General features: G+C 42.5%; 2 protein-coding genes across 7 annotated transcripts in view; one reads left to right on the plus strand and one right to left on the minus strand.

Moving 5' to 3' along the window:
- The window catches only part of PPAT (phosphoribosyl pyrophosphate amidotransferase), a gene marked incomplete in the record, with an annotated part of 1,466,229 nt that extends 1,447,767 nt beyond the window's left edge, over positions 1 to 18,462 (minus strand). Inside the window, 1 exon segment of the mRNA XM_044062494.1 lies at positions 18,263 to 18,462. Coding sequence (XP_043918429.1) covers positions 18,263 to 18,390 — 128 coding nt within the window.
- PAICS (phosphoribosylaminoimidazole carboxylase and phosphoribosylaminoimidazolesuccinocarboxamide synthase) overlaps positions 1 to 19,564 on the plus strand; it is a 1,039,115-nt gene that overhangs the window by 383,458 nt on the left and 636,093 nt on the right. For 2 of the 6 annotated variants that reach the window (XM_044062488.1, XM_044062489.1), the window contains one exon: positions 19,232 to 19,280. In XM_044062488.1, coding sequence (XP_043918423.1) covers positions 19,232 to 19,280 — 49 coding nt within the window. Of the gene's footprint in view, positions 1 to 18,618; positions 18,726 to 18,751; positions 18,814 to 18,855; positions 19,000 to 19,231; positions 19,281 to 19,564 lie in introns of those variants that run through there. The other 4 variants (XM_044062490.1, XM_044062493.1, XM_044062491.1 and 1 more) reach the window with 4 other exon arrangements.

Here is a 19,564-nt window from a genome sequence, read left to right on the forward strand (position 1 = left end):
TAGGTGATATGCTATGGAGTAAAGCTGGAATTTTTTTTAGAGGGTCAGTGTAGGGCATCTGTTTGAGGCCAGTAATCCTCTTTTGTGAGGTACTTCTGTGGCCTTTCCACCTGCTGCAAATGTCTTGTGAGGTACATTCCAAAAGGGGCATTGTACTCTATAATGGGTCTAATGAGTGTCAAGTAAAGGGGAACAATTACCTCTTTTTCCCTGGATGAGAACCCTTTTGTGATGAGGTGTGCCACATAGAAGGACTTCCTGACTACTGTAGCAATGTGATTATCAAAGGAGAGACTACTGTCCACCTGGGTCCCAAGGTCTCATCACACATTCGGTGTTAAGTAGACTACCACCTATGTCGTAGCTCACGGGTGCAGAGTTTTTACCAAAGGGGATGACAATGCACTTTTTGGCATCGAGCTTGAGGCCATGGCTCTAACACCAGGCATCTGTCTCAGTGAGGCCCTTCTGTAGGATGTCTACATCATTTGGGGAATCTACTATGGCTCCTAGTTTGCAGTTATCTGCAAACTTCATTAGCCAGAGGCCTTCTGTGTTAGCTTGTACTTCAGAGAAGTAAATACCAAACAGGAGAGGTCCCAGGACTGAACCCTGTGGTACTCCACTTGTCACTAGTTTGATGTCAGATTTGGAGTCTGCAACTTTTACAGTGAGGGTTGTCAGTGAGTCAGTTGGCAACCCATCTTGTGACATAGGGATTTATACCTAGTTTAGTGAGTTTAGCTATAATTCCAGAATAGGGGATGGTGTAAAAAGCCTTGGCAAGGTCAAGATAGGCTGTGTGAACCACCTTAGCCTCATCGACTGCCTCAGAGAAGTCGATTAGGTTCAGGATGCATGATCTGCCTTTCACAAACCCGAACTGGGTGGGGTCCAGAGTTTGGAGGTTACCAATGTCTTTGTTTAGGAGTTCCACGATGATACGTTCCATGGCCTTGCAGACCAAGCTCATCAGGCTAATAGGAAGATAGTTCCTGGGATCAGTGGTGGCTCCCCCTTTGTGGAGGGAGATAACTGTTGCTATGCGTCTTTCAGTGCGCACAAAGCCTGATGTGAGGCTATGATTGAACATGGTGCTTAGGTGTGGAGCCAGTTTGTTCTGAAGTTCGTGTAAAACGCAGCCTGGGATTTTGTCCAATCCCATGGATGCTGTATTTTTGGCTTTAGAGAGTGCAGCTTTTACCTGTGTAGTTGTGATTACATGGACTCTGCGTTCTTCGTGTATAGATATGGGCCCTTTAGGGTGCGAGAGGGTGGTAAAGATTAGCACTGAACCCATCTGCCAGAATGTTGGCAATATCAGTTGGTTCTGTAATTTTCATGCCGTTGTGCTGCAACTCAGAGCAGATCTGGGTGTTGCCATTGAGATTCTTGACATAGCTATAGAATGCTTTGTGGTTGTCCTTAGAATCATAGCTAGCTTTGGAGGCTCTTATAAGGGATCTCAGAGTCTTACTGAGGCTGACCAGGGAGCTCCACCACTCATGAGATTTTACTCTCTTTTGCAACAGTTTCTTCCTTCTGTTGTACAGTTAGTTTATGGCAGGGGACCACCAGATTGGCTTCCTTATTTTGGAGGATAGCTTCTTGGTTCTGTTTGGGACAGCACAATCCACGCACTCATGCAAGTGCTTATAGAGTGCATCTGTGTAGGACTCAGCAGTTGTAACTGTATTGGCCGTCTGCATGGGTGTCATGAAGTTCGCCACTTCTGTCTTAAGAAGCATGAAGTTGGCTATGGAGAAATTTTTTACCGTGGTTTTCTTAATGTGGGGTGGGGGCGGGATGTGTATATCTAGGGTGATTAGCTTATGGTCGGATCTGACCAACAAGGAGTTGACTTCGGGTGTGGAACACCAGTCACTCATGTTGGTAATGACTAGGTTTAGGATATTGTTGCCCTTGGTGGGGGTGTGGATAAGATGATCCAGGGCACTGGAATTTATGAATTCCAGAAAGCATGGAGTTCAGGAGTTGGTAAATGAGTAGTTTTCCCTGTTAATGGTGGGGTAGTTGAAATCACCCAATATTTTCCAGTATATCAAGAAAAGAGGAGTGGGAATGCTGGGACAAGATGGGGGATCTGTAACAAGCTACAATTTGGATTGCAGTTTTGCCCAGAGTTAGTTGCACTTGGATAACCTTGGATGCATTATGCTGAGCAACTAGCCTGGAGGTGTGGATATCCTTAATGAATATGGGCATGCCTCCGCCTTTGATGTTCCGGTCCAGTTTACGTGGCCGAAAAGTGTGGTACGAGTTATAGCCTGGTAGTGCAGGGGTGCTCTTTGGAGCCTTGAACCAGGTCTCAGTCACTGCACAGGTATCAATGTTCTCCATTTTAAGGAGTGCTTTGAGTGAGTGCATTTTGAGATTTAGACTTCTAGAATTAAATAGCATTACCCTCAGTATTTGCTTGCCTGTTCCTGTTAAATTTGAAACTTGTCTAAAAAAGGCACTATAGGGGCAGCAAGAGCCTTAGCCAGTATCCAGAATCCCATGGGCGACAGGTGCAGGCCATCTCTGGCAAAGCATCATGGTCTGTCGACCATGTCGTCCCAGGCAGACAGATACTGGATCCCCTTAGAATGACACCAGAAGCTTAGCCAATTGCTGAAGTCAATCATTTTGTCCTTGTACTGCGGTATCATTCTGGGCAATGGCAGAATGCTACTCAGGGCTAGGGTCATACCTCCCTGGGCTACAAGATCGGAGAGCTCTTCCATGTCTCTTTTCATGTAGTCCAGGGAGGCATGTCTCAGGTCATTCACACCAACATGGACAATGACAGAGTCATATTTGTACTTGTGGAGTGACCTGAATGCATGGGTTATGTGGCAGATCCAGGCACCCGACAGGCAGCTGACAGTAACCTTCTCCTTGTTTAGCCTGGTGAGTGGGACATCAGTGTGCCTGACTATAGATTCACCTATGACTAGTGTGTTGGGTACGTTGTTTTGCCCAATATATTATATATGTTACAATATATTTGCCCATAATATCTGAATAAGTGAGTGGGATTTTCATGACAGCATCAAGGAAACATTTTCCTTCCTTAAGTTTTGGATTTTTCTTGGTATATTTTATTTATTTTCCATTTGTTTACCAGGTTAGTCTGACTGGACACAAGATGACCGTTTTCAGAGGAGGTTGGGAGAGAAAAGCTCCAGATACATAGTAAACAATTAAAAAATAATAATAAAAATAAATTATACAAACATAGCTATTTGGTACAAAGAGCACAGAAAATATAAAAGGAGTAAAATCAGAGTTTTACAACTGATGCAGCATACACAGTGGTTAGAATATTGAGAAACAATTAAACAAGATAATATACAACAAATATACAACTGCTTGAACATAAATTCAAAATGAAGTTCCCATAGACAAACAGGGTCATAAACTAGAAAACATAACTATACTGATATGATTTATATTGCATTTATCTTGTTTTAATGATGGTATGTGTGTATTATTGTACGTGTCATATGTGCACAAATATTTGTATTAATCTATGTATTTACAGTATATTGACAAAGTACTGGGTCACATCAGAGGCTTGGGAGATCATTGTTAAGAAACTGAGAACTGTTGTAAAGCTTGGCATTGAATACCATAAGTTCAGGTTATGCTATAAGAGAATAACTATGTAAAGATAACCATGTCAGCAGCCAGAACGCATTATAAACTGAATGTTTTACTGTGCACATTAAGAAATGGACAGATTGGCCCAAACTCTGGACTGATGTGTGTGCTTTTTTTTTTTGTTCCTGGGGAAATGCTATTCAGAAGTGAAGAGACATATAAGGGAACAGTTTTAGTGGCACACCAGGCTGTGATTTTTTTGATGTCTATTGTCATGCAAAGTTGACTAAATAGCTGAATCTAGTAAAGCTGGAAATGTGAGACTGTAGCCCACTGAAGGAGGGGAGATAGGAGGAGTAACTTGGCCAGGAATTAACTGCTCCTTGTGAAAAGTCTTTTTTTATCTCAGTAATTTGTTTACACTTTTGCAAGTTTCTTTCAGAGAATGTCTAGTACATCAATAGGAACAACATTTGTAAAACTCAACACATACCAGTCAATGACACATGAGCTGCAAACTCTCAAACTTGGCATTTCTTTTGAGGTGGTCCATTCTAAGTGAATGGAAGTCTAGTTTGACAACAAATGGTAGGGCTATTTGTTCTCAGTCTGTGCATTGAGACAGATTTAGCTTTCCAAAGGAATCACAATGTCTGTCCCCATGAGGGCAGACAAGAGTAAAAAATAAAATAAAATTAGGAAAGAGCACTTATTTTGCTGCAGGCAGCTTTAGGAAGTGCAGTAAATCATGGCAAGCAATATGTTTTTTCATTGTGTGCCCGTAGTGGTCCTTTAATGCCAAATGCCACTGTTTTTTCTGTCTTAGAAGCAGAGTTCATTTTGGCAAATTTTACTTGACAAGAAATCTTAGTTGCTCACTACTTTCAGTACTCCGTTTGGAAGGTAGATTTCGGAGAATCCCATTTGGGATAAACTCTGTAAGTGAAGTCTTTCAACATGAAATGCAGCAATTTTTTTCTGGGTATCCTTGTGTTATTATGGTAGGCGACATATTGGTAGGAGGTAATGGTGAAGGTGAGCATGACAGAAACCTCAGAAAAGTTCTGGAAAGGGCACGTCAAGTAAATCTTAAGCTCAAGCCACAGAAATCAAATTTAGGCTATGAAAACTCGCTTACATTTGTCATGTATTCACCACTTTAGGTTCATGACTAGGCCCTTCTAAGCCAACAGCCATTCTCAAGATGCCAGCTCCAGACAATGTTCAAGCCCTGCAACATTTTCTTGGCATGGTTAACTACCTAGGCAAGTTTGTTCCAGACCGGAGTCAAATATCCGCACCAAGAGAGCCAACACATAAAAATGCAGGTAAAAAAGGTCTTGGTTAGAACAGCCCCAGAGAGCATCTGATGTCCTGAAAAGGAGAATTGTCAGTCCACCTACTCTCAGATACTATGTACAGATGCCAGTTACTCTCATGTGATGCTTCAAAATTTGCATTTGGTGCAATCATTCTACAAGAGGGTCAACCTGCTGCTTATGCATCCATAACTCTCACCCAAGCTGAAATACAGTATGCTCAGACAGATAAAGAGCTTTTGGCAATTGCATTTGCATGTCCCAAGTTCCATGATTATGTGTATGGTAGATCTACCCAGATTGAAATAGATAATCAACCTCTAGTCATTATTTTGAGAAAGAGTATGCACACAGGCCCAGCCAGATTGCAAAAGTCTACCATCAATCTTATCTACAAGAAAGGCAAAACTTCTTTGTCTTGCTGATACATTTTCCAGATTCTCCAGAAGTACCACAGAACAGCATGAGAATGAGCAATTTGATTTTGAAGTCATGGAGGCGAGACATTTTTCTTCCACATGTCTTGAGCGGAGACAGCACACAGCTGCAGATCCAGTTTTACAAAAGCTTAACTACATTCTCAAAGAAGGATGGCCATCAAAGCAATCTAGTTTACCTCCAGAAATACAACCTTATTTTGTCGGACAGTGGTATCGTCAAGAAAGGTCCTAAAGTTATTGTTCCAAAGTCCTTGCAACGAGTACATCACTATCTTACATCGAAGTCACCCAGGAGCAAACTACCTAAAGAAGGTAGAGAGGACTAGTATTTTAGCCTTCTATGTCACAAGATATTGAGACAGTACTTTCATCTTGAATGTAACAGAACGACTTCAGCTGAACCAGATATGTGGATTTCCATGTACGATCCCCCAGAAAGTTATTTCTGACAATGGCACGCAGTTTACAAGCCAACATTTCAAAAGATTTGCAGAAGAGTAGGACTTTACTCATGTCACGAATAGCCCAGAGTATTGGCAGTCAAGCAGTTTGGCAGAACATGCAGTGCAAATCAGTTACTAGAGAAGTCGAAATGAGGCAATAATGAAATTTTTCTAAATCTCTTGAATTTCAGAAACATTCCTTGTGATAAACATCTTGGTTCACCTGCTCAAAGACTTCTGTTGAGACAAACCAGAACCACATTACCCATCAATAGTCAATTGCTGGTTCCATGCATCAAAAACAGGTCAGTGAAAGCCAATCTGTTGAAGCAGGTTCTAACCCAGAAGTCCTATTACAATAAGACTAGCAAACCGCTCAGTCCATTACGACAGGGAGAACTAGTAAGGATGCAAACATCCAAAGGTTATGATCAGATTGGAGTCAAAGAATATCTACCCAGAGCCGAATCTGAAGCATTTGATACTGGTGTCTGAGCCTATACCACAGCACCTAGCCTGTGAGAAATCTCACATTGAGTTGTCCAGTGTTCCAGTTCCAGAGAACATTCTTGTTCTTGTGACAAATCCTGAATTCCTGAGATAAACTGTTCACCAAAACCTGTCCCAGATGCTAAGTCCAGTCCTGATGGTTATGTCAGAAGATCTGGTCGATCTCCAGACCATGTTTCAGATGTACAGCAACTTGGACATAAACAATATGAACAACCTGAGCACTGTGTTTATTTTTCGGATTGTATTTATTGATGCATGCCTAAATGTAATCTTACTTTGATAAAGGGCAATCTTTTCTTTGAGAGAAAATGCAGATCAGTGTGCATGGCTCTTTAAGAAACCTCATGTGGGCATGTACTAAGTGTATTGATTACCGAGCATGTGCAGGGACAGAGTGCCATTTTCTAGTTAGCTGTTGAGATGCAAGCATATGTGTAAGCTGTGTCTGTTAATGTTTATGTGTTATGTAATAAAGCATCTTAAATGAACTACCCTGCCTTGCTTGTCTTCTAAGTGTAGTGTTCATTTAGATAAGGAATATTCATTAGGCTATGCACGACATGGCAGCAGGGGTGCACTGAGCAGCCAAATGCTCCGGATTGTGCGGAACGCACTGCATATGTGATCGATTAAACCCGCTGCTCCACAATGAGCAGCCGTTGCTCCGCTTTTTGTGACTTTAGGTTTGCAATGAAGAACTGAGTCTCTTGGGTGCCGGAACCTTAGAGCAAGGGGGATGAATGCCCACCCACTTTTACAGCTGCTGGTTGACAAAAAAAAAAAAAAGTGTTCACTTTGTGATACAAGCGTCTTCTCCTTTAAGGAGGACCTTGCATGCACGCACGCCAACGCGGATGCAAGAGAGCGACTAGTTCTTGATGGAGACATGGCTAATGTAAATGACATACACACTGCTTTTTTTTAAAAAATAGAAGGGACTGTTACTCATGTTTTAAAGTAATCTGTACAGCATATTTTTTGCTACTGTATCTAGTGATTAAAAGTGTGCCCATTGGCTTGCATGTTATGAACATAATATGTACTGGCAAACCAGAGTTACAAGCAAAAATAAAGTTTTTTTACATACAGATTTTGAATTAATGCAGTGTTTGACAAATGATTCAGTGGAAATTAACTTGCCCTAAAAAATAAAATACTAAATTATTTAATCTTGCATTTGTTCTGAATGTAATTTGGAATTTGACAAAGCAATAAAAGATTATGAGGATAAAAACTGAGCAATACAAAAATGCAAACTCATCAGAATTTGAGGAAGGATTATTGTTCTCGTGGAAATAGGTTAATGAAAGTGGAACAAAAATGAATAGCTTGTAGGCTTGTCATGTCTTTTTTTTGTCAGATGATCAAAAAAATGAAAACATGATGGTTAAAGCATTTAACAATGAATAATAATTTAAACTGAGATAATTGTGATTGGTAAAATAACTTTACACATAGTCAAAGGATGTTTGTATTCTTGGGGTATTAGCAGTGTGTGTGTGTGTGTGTGTGTCTGAGACAGATTTGGGGGTTCATGCTTCAGCTTGAGAATGGAGTACTCTTCTGAAAAAACAGAGCTTTTATTGTTTGAAAAAAAATCAAGAAGTTCCCCAGGAGGGTTGGTCAAATGGAAGAAATGATTGGAGTTAGAGTGAGAGAGAACATAACTTGAAAGAATAGGAGAGAAGCCAGGTAGAAAGAATTTGTTGTTTATGACTAACATGAATAAAGGAACTAGGGGTAAGCAGCTGCCTATCTAACTTGACTGTGATATAAAATGTAGTCTTTTTACTTATGAAGGTAAAAGCATCTTTACCAGGTTGTGTGCATCATAACTAATGGAAAGTGGTCACTGCTATCTGAAACACAGTCTGTATATTACATTTTATCAATGGTTTCTGCTGACTGTTTTATTTGATGTGTGTCATATTGAATTTTAACAATATACAGTTTTCACTTAGTACTTCTGGCAGAAAGCCCACTTCAACCAGGTCCCATGGAAATGGTGCGTTTTCATGCAGTGCAAAAATAGGGTGTTTCACATTTTGACTGTCACACATTGCTAGGGTCTGTGTTCCACATTGGCCTCTTAAGAGGTTGAGACCTATGGGGGTGTGCATAAATTATGCCATTAGCTTTATTTGGGCAGGGTTTGCTACTGCACATCCAGGAGGATAAAGTTCTACACTGTTGCTACCTCCACAAGATGAAGACCCCCCAGTACTTAAACTGGTTAATCTCTTCATTCCTGAGGTGAAGACATTTCACTTAATCCATTCATCCTCCCCAGCTAATAATCAAAGTCGTGCCCTGGCTGCCACTCCTATCCAGGGCACTGCAATTAGAGATAAGGGTCAGAAATCTTCTCTAGCTTGCCAACTAAACTTCCTCACTTTTTACAATAAAGTGTGAATTCTAATTGATGCATTCTGCAACTAATTTTCATACATTTCAAGAAAGCTAATAATTGTGCAGTAAAAGTTCAACATAGTAAGTATACTGAAACTCTGGAGTAATGCTTTTTCTATGTATAGAAGGTTGTTGACAGCCACAGAAATTTTGCCCTCCCATTGGACTAAAGTGAGGACAAGGCTGATTGCCCAAGATGAACAGCAGTCATACAGGACTCTGTAGCATCATCCAAACATGATGTTCATGCGCTATGCTGTCACAGGACACAGACCAATGCATTTCTTAAAGGTAGCATATACATCCAAAGAACAGCCAGTTGTCTTGTACAGAAGACTGAAACCTGATGATGCCAGCTATGTTTTTAACAACACTGCCTCACCAGATACGCAGTAGCAAGGGCCACCCAAATCCCATTCAAGACCCAGCACATGGTGAGTTTGTTCTATATTGTTGAATAAACATGCTCATGATTTGTTCATCCGCATGAATATTCATACAGGAGTTCAGCAAGAAAAACACAGGATTGGCTACATCTGCAAAATCAGTTTTATAGCAGCATTTCTTAATACACAATCTCCGTAACCAAATGTGAATGCAGGCAGGATGTGCAGACTTTGCACAGAAAGCATCCCAGCCAAAAAAACATGTAAAACAGCAGCTCTTAAAGGTATATCACAGGGTTGTACAGAACAGCCTTGTGTTGAACAATGCCACCTGACTCTTAGTCACTATTTAGTAAGGAAGAACACCCTTATATGGGTAGGCTACTCTGTTAGTGAGGATGTTACGTTGTTTTGTTGTTAATGCTAAATGCAACTGTCCTCCATTTCTGTGTAAAAATAAATAAATAAATAAAATGTAAAGGGACCTGATGCGATCGTAACAGATTACTATGAATGTTGGCTACCAGTGTGAAAAAAATGCAAGAAGGCTTTGGGATACATAGAAAAGGTATCTGCTTAACCAACACAATTGCTTTTGCAGGGGAAGCAAGCCCCCCTTCACACCCCCCACTACTTAAACAACTCCTAGATTGCACTACATTACATTTACAAAAATGGTAAGCTACAAATTAGACAATGAATATTCACGAAGTCAATGCCTATCATGCATTTTCATGCCACATCACACACACTAGGCATGTCAATCACTCTGGTCACTCCCATTTCTGCGCAAAATGACTGGCGGGGTAGTGTTGTAAAACAAAGCCATGCTGCCTTGATATCCAAAATGTAGCTAGCTCTGTGACAAAGGCTAAAGCCACAGTATGCCCCAGATTAGCGGAGTTTTATTAGCAGCCCAAGTGCTACAGAAGCCAAATGGGGAGGGAAGAAAACAAAAAGGTCAAAGACAGCTCACTCTTACAATAGGGGGGAGGGAGTGAAAGGAATCAATGAATGTTCTGGTGCTGAATTACTGCCTTGAGAAAGAACCGGTGCCCCAGTTCTGCACTACCACACACACCTCTCAATCTCTAAATGCATGAAATATGGACAAAGCCAAATAGTGGGATAAAGGCCTCGACTCAGGAACACATTTTAAATATTGCTCTTATAATCTCAAAAAGTTAGTAAAATAACAGGATGTTAAGTTGTCAATCTCGCCTTCATTCTTGCTTGATGGGTTCGGAGCCGATCCCTCGGCTCCGACTCGGCACTTGCTAAGCTCGAGAGTCACTTTTACCAGCTCGAGGCAGCCCCATATCCCATGATGCAAGGCGGTAAGTACCCAGATCTCGTTTGCCGCTTCGCTTAGGAGGTCTTCTTTTTACCAGCTCCTGGTAAGTTGTTCACTTTTGTGATATTCAAGCCCCTTTTTAGTCAAAAACCTTTATTGATAGTTTTTAAGTTTAATTTGTACCTTTTCTAACAGAAATTCCCTGTCTCCTTTAATTTTTTGTTAGTCAATCTTTTCCCTATCCCATCCCCCCCCTGTTAGGGTGTGTGTGTTGGTTTATAGAATACCTTTTGGTATTTTATTTAACTTAATTTTGACTGGTGTGTGTGTGTGTGTGTTTTTTTCAGCACCATGTCAAAGGAGAGGGTCTCAGGTTTTAAGAAGTGTGACTCGTGCTGTCAGAAGATGTCTCTGACAGACGGTCACACTTCTTGCCTGTATTGTCTGGGCCCTCTTCTCCTGCAGGACTCCTGTGCTATTTGTCACTCCTTCAGCCAGAGAGTCCTGCAGGAGAGACGGAATAAACTGATTCTTAGGGGCCTTCTTAAGCCGGAGGGCTCTCCGGCTAAGTCGGCTCCACCAAAATCAGTAAAACCTTCCAAGGCCCAGGCTTCTGTATCTAAGCCTGCGGCCTCGGCTCCGACTGCATTGAGTCGAGATCGGCCCGCTGGAGCCGATTCTAGCTTGACAAAGCCTTCGGCACCGATGGCTATCGGTGCCGAATCTGTATTGACCACTTCGATGTCGGCTCCGATCGGCTCCGGCTTCACCTCTTCTATCGGAACGGAGCCATCGGAGCCGATCTTCAAGGTCATCCAGGTTGTCAGATCATGACCTAGAGAGAGTGGTCAGTAGATTACTCAAGTCACAGGTACTGGCCCAAATGTTACACAGTCCGTCTCAACAGACGACTGTTGGTCCACACCCCGTTACAGTTCCTCCTTCAACTCTACCCCAGAGCTTGGAGTTGGAGTCTTCGGGAATGGTTACTGCTACGGCTGGAGGACGGATACCCCCTTCTGTTCCTTCAGCCTCTACTCTTATCTCCTCTTAGAGACCTTCCTTAGAGGGATTCGGTGGTCGGGCTTCCATGGTCTCCTCCGAGGGGGTGAGTGGCATCGGACCCTTGTCCGAACCCGCTCTTCCCTTTGGAGCCTCGGCCTTGGTGAGCTCGGCTCCGACATCTGCCTCGGAGACTTCCCTTCGGTGGTCCCTGGAGTTCCTAGCTCTTGGAGCGGGTTCTCTCGGACCTGCCTGGGAGGGAGCATTCGAGGTGATGAAGAGTGTACTGGCCACTGGTATCAGTCAGCAGTCTGTTCCCGTAGCTCCTCCCTCTATAGTACCTGTTGACATCTCTGCCACTTCTCTTGCTACAGGACCCAGAGATCCTCCGCCTCAGATTTCCCCATTGGGAATTTCCCCCTCTTCCGAGGATTCTCCTGATGTTTCGGGAGATCCTCCTAGGAAGAGGACTTGTAAGAGGAAGCATGTAGACTCCCCGAGTCTGTCACTGGATACTGACTTTGATGAGTCAGAGGGATCCCCTAGATCCCCTCTGAGGATGTCTCCTTCTCAGACATCCTAGAACTTCTGAAACAGAGGGAAACTGGCCCACCAACAATCCCTCTGAGGATGAGTCAGTATACCTAGAGGCGTTTGGATCTCGGCCCTCCACCTCCTGGGTATCTCCGCCTTCGACCCCTTATGCAGGTGATTGCACGAAGGCGTGGGCAGCTCCTGACTCTGTAGAGCCAGTCCCTAGGAGGCCTTCAAAATTTATCACTGCCCCGAGCGACAAACAATTCCTTACTAAGGGTGTCCCCGCTGATGCCATGGTGGTGGCTGCGGCCACCAAAAGGAACTTGCAGATCCTTCCGTGCCCGTCCATCCTCCTAATAAGGACTCTAGGACCATGGATAGGTACGGTAAGCGGATGTTTTCCTCAGCGACCTTTGCTATGCGCTCGCTGAATTACCTATGTCACTTCACCAGACTCCAAAGGGATATCCTGAAGGAGCTGGGAGAAGTAGTTCAGGATCCTACAGCTGCAGGGGCTCAAGAAAAAATTGCTTCTCAGCTAGGAACCCTCAATTCCATTGCAAACTCCTCCATGCGGCTAATATCTTATGCTGCGGATGGAGCGAGTAGAGCCGCAGGCACAGGTGTGGCTCTTAGACGCCAAGCCTGGATGCGGCTATGTGATTTTATGGATCCCTTTAAGGCGCCCTTCACAAATTCTCCCTTTGATGGGTCAGCTTTGTTTGGCCCTCAGGTGAAGGAAACCTTGACCAGGTGCGAGCAGGACGGCAAGACTCTTTCTGCTGTTGGAGTCCATTTTTCCACCCCTTCTAGGCCTTATCCCAAAGGACAGAAGGGTGGGAAGATGTGGTTCCGTAAATCCCAAGGAGTCACGCCGGATTCACGTGGTCAGTTTACCCCTAGAGGCAGAGGGGGGTAACAATAACAGACGCCGCTCTAGGGGCAGAGGGGTCCAAGAACCAGGGAAACAGGGAGCCTCTCTCTGACAAGCCCTTTCAGCATCCCTGAGGTGTTGCCCGGCTGTCCCTCCTTGGAGGCAGTCGGGAAGATTATCACTGTACCCAGAAGCCTGGCATTCCCTCACTCAAGACAGATGGCTACAGTCGATCATATCCAAGGGTTACATAATTCCCTTCGACGAAAGTCCTTTCCCTCAAATTCCCTTCCAGATGTACCACCCGGTCTAAGGGACATTGCAGAGTTAGAAATCGCAAAACTACTGCAAAAAAGAGCCATTCAGCCAGTTACAATAGACCATTCAGAGCCCGGAATCTACTCAAGGTTCTTTTGGTCCCCAAAAGACGGGAGACTGGAGACCAATATTGGATCTCAGCAGACTCAACAAGTCTGTCAGGAAGACAAGATTCGAATGGTCACTCTTCAGTCAATTCTGCCCTTCTTACAGAAGGACAACTGGATGTGCTCAATAGATCTTCAGGATGCGTACTATCACATCAAAATTCACAGACGCCCAGGAGATTTCTCCGCCGGCTGGGGTCCAGTCATTTCCAGTTCAGAGCCCTGCCCTTTGGTCTCACTACAGCCCCCAGAGTGTTCACCAAATGCATGGCAGTGGTCACGGCTCACCTGAGACGCCAAGGATTCCAGGTGTTTCCGTATCTCGACGACTGGCTCCTGTCAGCCACCACCAGGCATCAGCTTATACAAGCCAGGGATTACACAATAGACCTTTGTTCTCATTTGGGCATCTCAATCAACTTCGAAAAGTCATCCTTATCGCCCTGCCAGTCTATTACCTTCATAGGCGCAAACTTAAACACTGTTCGGATGTCAGCTACCCTTACAGAACAAAGAGTTTCAGACATTCAGACTCATGTCAGGATCATTCTGGCCAGCAAGAAAATACAGGCCAGAATGGTTCTAAAGGTATTAGGTCTCATGGCTGCGGCCATTACTCTTCTTCCGCTGGCTCGATTCTACATGCGCCTTCTTCAGTGGATGCTGTTCACACAGTGGTCATACCAGCAACTTCCAATGCGTCACCAGATTCTGGTGACACAGACATGCAAAGAGCATCTTGCTTGGTGGATCACATCGCCTCAGGTTCACCAAGGCAGGTGCTTTGTACCTCCGTCCCGATAGCCACTGTCACCACGGATGCCTCCTGATCGGGTGGGGGTCATTATCAGGGCAGGATGGTTCATGGGACGTGGCAACCGCTCGAGTACCATCTGCACATAAATGTCCTGGAGATGAGAGCAGTGCTTTTAACGCTTGCAAGCCCTCAACGACTTTCTTCCCGTAGGGACAATTGCAGTCCACACAGACAACATGTCTGTAGTTTGGTATATCAACAAACAGGGCGGAACCAAGTCCTACCCCTTGTGTCGAGAAGCGCTCAGACTTTGGCAATGGGCGATCTCCTCTCATCGGTTTCTGGTAGCAACGCATATCCCTGGGAAAACCAACATTATAGCGGACAGATTGAGCAGAGCTATCCTCATGCCTCACGAGTGGTCTCTCAAGCAATCTATAGCGGAAGAGATTTTTCTGGAATGGGGTCGCCCATGTTGCGATCTTTTGCTACTCCCCAAAACAGCAAATGTCCAGACTTCTTCAGCCTCTTCCTCTATCAGGCCATCCCCCAGAGACGCTCTGACCCAGGATTGGCCCCAGGGACTTCTTTATGCCTTCCTCCATTTCCTCTGATCCCTCAGGTGATCCAGAAAGCTACCGCTTTGAGAGCCAAATTGATTCTCATTGCTCCTTACTGGCCTCGACAAGTTTGGTTCCCTTCCTCCATCATCACCTTTTGGTGCAGCCGTGGCATCTGGACCCAGTGCCAGATCTACTGATTCACCAATCCGGTCAGCTGCACCGGTCAATCCCTTCTCTCAACCTCACAGCATGGTTGCTCCACTTCCTTCCTTAACCAGGCTTCCTTTGATCTCTAACCCAGTTAGAGACATCATAGTAGCTTCACTAAAATCCTCTACCAGGAGGATTTACACAAGCAAATGGAAACGTTTCTCTTATTGGGCTAAGGCCCAAAATATTGATCCTTTTACTGCCCCTGTTCAGGCAGTTCTGGACTTCTTAGCAGAGATTTTTCATGCAGGCTCCTCTTCTTCCACAGTCAGGGTTCAATTGGCTGCTATTTCCAATTTTCATGTCGGGATAGCAGATCATAATATTATGTCCCATAGGCTCTGCAGGGCCTTCTTGAAGGGAATTTTCCTACTAAAACCTCCAATCAGGAATCCTCCTCCTCAGTGGGATCTAAATTTAGTGCTGACATCCTTGATTCTTCCCCTTCGAGCCAGCTGTTTCTTGTTCCCTGAAATATCTTTCTTGGAAAACGTTATTTCTAGTGGCTATTACATCTGCCAGGAGGGTGTCTGAACTTCATGCTCTTTCGGTTCGACCCCCCTATTTGGTTTTTCACAAAGACAGAGTATCTTTGAGAACTAACCCAACCTTTTTACCTAAGGTCGCTTCAAAGAACAATTTGAATCAATCCATTGATCTCCCGGTATTTTTCCCTAACTATTCAGACAGAGCTGAACAAAAGCTACATTATCTTGATGTCCATCGTCAACTTAGATATTATTTGGACAGAACAAAAAAATTTAGAAAATCTGATCAACTTTTTGTTTCCTATGCAGATAATAAAAAAGGCCTTCCTGTTTCTAAAGTGACTTTGTCCAGATGGCTTTCTTCGGTCATCACTGAAATTTATACGCTCAGGGGAAAACAGCTGTGCTCAAAACCTAAAGCACATTCAACTAGGAGTTTAGCTACTTCTACAGCTTTTCAAGCTAGACTTCCTTTGGACACTATTTGTGCAGCGGCCACTTGGGCTACTCCTCACACTTTTGTTTCCCATTACAAATTGGACTTGGCCTCCAGGGACAGAGCCAGTTTTGGCTCTACAGTCCTCAAGAGTTTGTTCCATTGAGCCACCCAGGATAGAGGTGCTAGGACGCGGTCCCATCAAGCAAGAATGAAGGCGAGATTGACAACTTAACATTAAGAAGTTATGTACCTACCATAACGTTCCATGTTAGTTGTCTTCTCGCCTTCTTTCTTGCGACCCTCCCTCCTTCCCCTGGCCTGGACAGACCTTGTATAAGAAACTATTATGCTAAAGACCATTCAGACCTGGTCCTTTTTCCATCTGTAAGTTTCTTCTTCCTTTGGGAAGTATTTTATGCTTGGTGTTATTGCCCTTTGTCAACAAACGAGATCTGGGTACTTACCGCCTTGCATCATGGGATATGGGGCTGCCTCGAGCTGGTAAAAGTGACTCTCGAGCTTAGCAAGTGCCGAGTCGGAGCCGAGGGATCGGCTCCGAACCCATCAAGCAAGAAAGAAGGCGAGAGAAGACAACTAACATTGAACGTTATGGTAGGTACATAACTTCTTATTTTACATTAACATGCATTGTCTGAAGGATATTTATTTTATTTTTTATTTATTTTATTTTACATTTGTTGACTGGGCTAGTCTAGCTGGATACATGTCCTTTTTCAGTAGAGGCCCGGGGAGAAAAGCTCCCACAATTAACAGAAGTATAACTTTACAATTAGATACAAGAAATTACATTAATATAAAATCAAACAATAACAATATCTAAATATACAAGCTGATAGTTTGGTAAACATTTGTTGAGATGGCCATATGACATAGATACCTGAGGAGATAGTAAGATACTAGATAAAAACTTGAGAGGTAGAACAGAAATTAGATACTAATAAATATATATGAAATCAAATTCAAGTCTGTCATCATGTAGTAACTTCAATCCTTAATGCTTTACCAGAAAGCCACACATTTTACGAAAAATAGACAAAAAATATAAGAGGCAAAAATATGGGCAGTTGAGAGGTACTCTCTCATGCAAAAGAACTTGGAGGAGATGCAAACCAGCATGCAGCCCAGACAAATAAGGTAAGCATGTGGAAGAACATCTGCATCAGCTATACATAGGTAGGCACTGCAAGACACCTACTGGGTGACATGGAGCAGAGTACTCAAAAAAAAATTCTGCTACCTTTACAGAGCTCCCATCTGCCATTCACTGTCTTCTTAGGTCAGCAATGGAATTAAAAGGCAAAAAAAAATACATCAAATGATTCTATTCTCATATCAGAAAATATTTTTAACTTTAACAGCGATAAAAAGTTAAGATTATCAAATCAGGATTTATTCATACCAAAAACGGTAATTTCAAGACATAATAAAGTTTCCTCTTTCCTGTTTATTAGTAGAGCGGTCTGCCCCCAGCCTAATGTCACATTACTGGCATCTTTGCGTGCATCCACAAAACCAAATTATGATTCTCTTCCTTTCTTTATTGATGCTGATTTTTCAGTAATTAATGGCACAATTTACTTCGATAGCAGCAGGGATAGTAAGTTCCCCATCCCATTTTTGTATTTTGCATGTTTTCCGGGTAGGCTTTTCAAAAGACACAACCCGGGCCAACATTTGGACAAAAAACTGCCATGTTAGGAAGATTTGCCTTACTATTAGGCAAAGAATTTCATGTTCAAGTTAGTAGTAAACTGTAACTGTCCAACCCTTTCATCCCTACACCATGAAGACTTAAAAAAATGTTAATGTACAAATCATTAGCTCCGAGATTCAGGGCTCTGACAGCCGATTTAGTGTCAGTTGAGTAATAATTACTCAAGCGTATTTAGCGTCCCCTGACCACTCTTTTCTCACTCCCCACCACCAGCTAACACTGTAAGCAAGAATTTTGCTTGACAAATCATCACTTACTTTTCACGGTACACCAAAAATATTTAAATGACCAGTACTGTAACATAAAATAATCATTGTTCAGTATTTGTAAGTGCCAAATGTGGGCAAAAAATCATCCAGGCGACAAAGCACTCCCCTTTCTCTGCTGTTAATTGCTGCAGTCAGTCACGTCAGTAAATGTCCATAACAACCAGGTTGCTTATAGACGAATATTGCATCCAACTTGATACAGTAACTACAAAATGAAAACACACACTTCTTCTAAACCGATTTGAAATGCTGCACAAAAACTAAAAAGTGCACAGGCTTTATATTCAAATCCATCCACCCATCAAATGCCACAAATAAAAGGAAAAAGAATCAAATAACAAAAATAATCAGAAGACATACACAGCGGAAATCAACAAAACTCAAAAAGTTTGACAAACGTAATACATCGCACATTTGCAAGGACAAGATTAAATACTTTAACTAAACCCACTTGGTTAAGATCGTATATAAATAATACTTTAACTGCTATTACCATTGTGAAAACACTACGTGGTACTTATACAGCAGTTCCTTGGTGCTAAGTGTGCCTTACCTATGCTGCAGTGCCACCAACCCAAGAGTTATTACGTGTGGAATATCTAACTGAGTTGGCCAGTCTCCAGCAGCTACACAACCAAACACTCCACACTCTTCCCCAATACCCAGTTCTTCGAATTCCATTTTGTTGCCTAAAGAATACTTTGAAATCGCTCTAATGCGTACAGTTATAACTTTCTACTGTCTATAATATTCGCTTTTACAACTTATCCTCACGTGGGGAACTCTCATAGCAACTCCGTACAGCCGCCGGGACTTTTTCATTCACTTCAGTTTAATGGGGGGTTCACTATATACTTATGTACACTGCTTTCTAAAATCTTTAAACACTTGAGGTAAAAATTAAACAGTTATATTGTAATATTTAAAGTGTATCACACAAAGGCGTAATTTTATTGAAACAGTACCGTTTTCGAGAAATACATGGAAGTTTTGATTTTAACATGGCCTCTATTTTGGTACGTCTAACCTTCGACCTTTTCGTAAAATTCTTGAGTTTTAAGTAGTGCACGTGCTTTTAATTCTTGTTATTTAGAGTGTTTTTTGGTAAGTGAAGTTAGTGTGTTGTTTGTAAAACGTTTTCCCAGCTTTTTCAGTTGGTTTGCTTTCTTTTTTTTTTTTTTTCCTTTTCGCGCTCTCTTTGATAGTAATAGTAATTAAACTGTTTTGTAAAGCAGGAATATATTTGAAGAGGTTTAAACCCATGAAATTTAGCTTTGGAAGTTGATGTAGGTCTGTTTTCACATATCTTGATATTTATTTTATTGAGTAGTAGGTGGCATTCGTGTTCTGCAGCATTTTAGTTTTAAATGTCTGTGTTTGAAAAACTTTGTCTTGGAATGAGGAGAAGTGGGGATTTTAGTCCTGTATCATACCTCGTGCATATCAATTTTGTGCGTTTAGAGTTGAGCTTTAAACCTGAACGTAACTTGCTTGTCACAGTTTTGTTTTTTTTTTTTTTTAGGTTCACCAAAGACGCAAGGACATGGAGTCAGCGGTGGCAGTAGCAACAGGTCTAAACATTGGATTTGTCCTATTTATATGCTTAAATTCTGTTATGATGTAATTTTCTTTTAGCGTTGTCTTGTGTTGTATATGTTAATATTTTAGGAGTGAGATATGAAGTCGTATTAGATACACAGCACAATTGAAGTGGCTACGCAGGGGTATCTACACTAAAAGTACCGTGTCAGTTTATTTTTCTAGGTTTTCGCAGAATATCCAGTTTTTGCCTTCTATTTTGGTCTGTTTCTCATAAAATGTGTGGCCTACTGCCAATTCGGTGAGAATAAGGATA

The sequence above is a fragment of the Protopterus annectens genome, chromosome 2.part1 (genome assembly GCF_019279795.1).
Source record: "Protopterus annectens isolate FY-2018-M chromosome 2.part1, PAN1.0, whole genome shotgun sequence".
Classification (NCBI taxonomy): Eukaryota; Metazoa; Chordata; order Ceratodontiformes; family Protopteridae; genus Protopterus; species Protopterus annectens.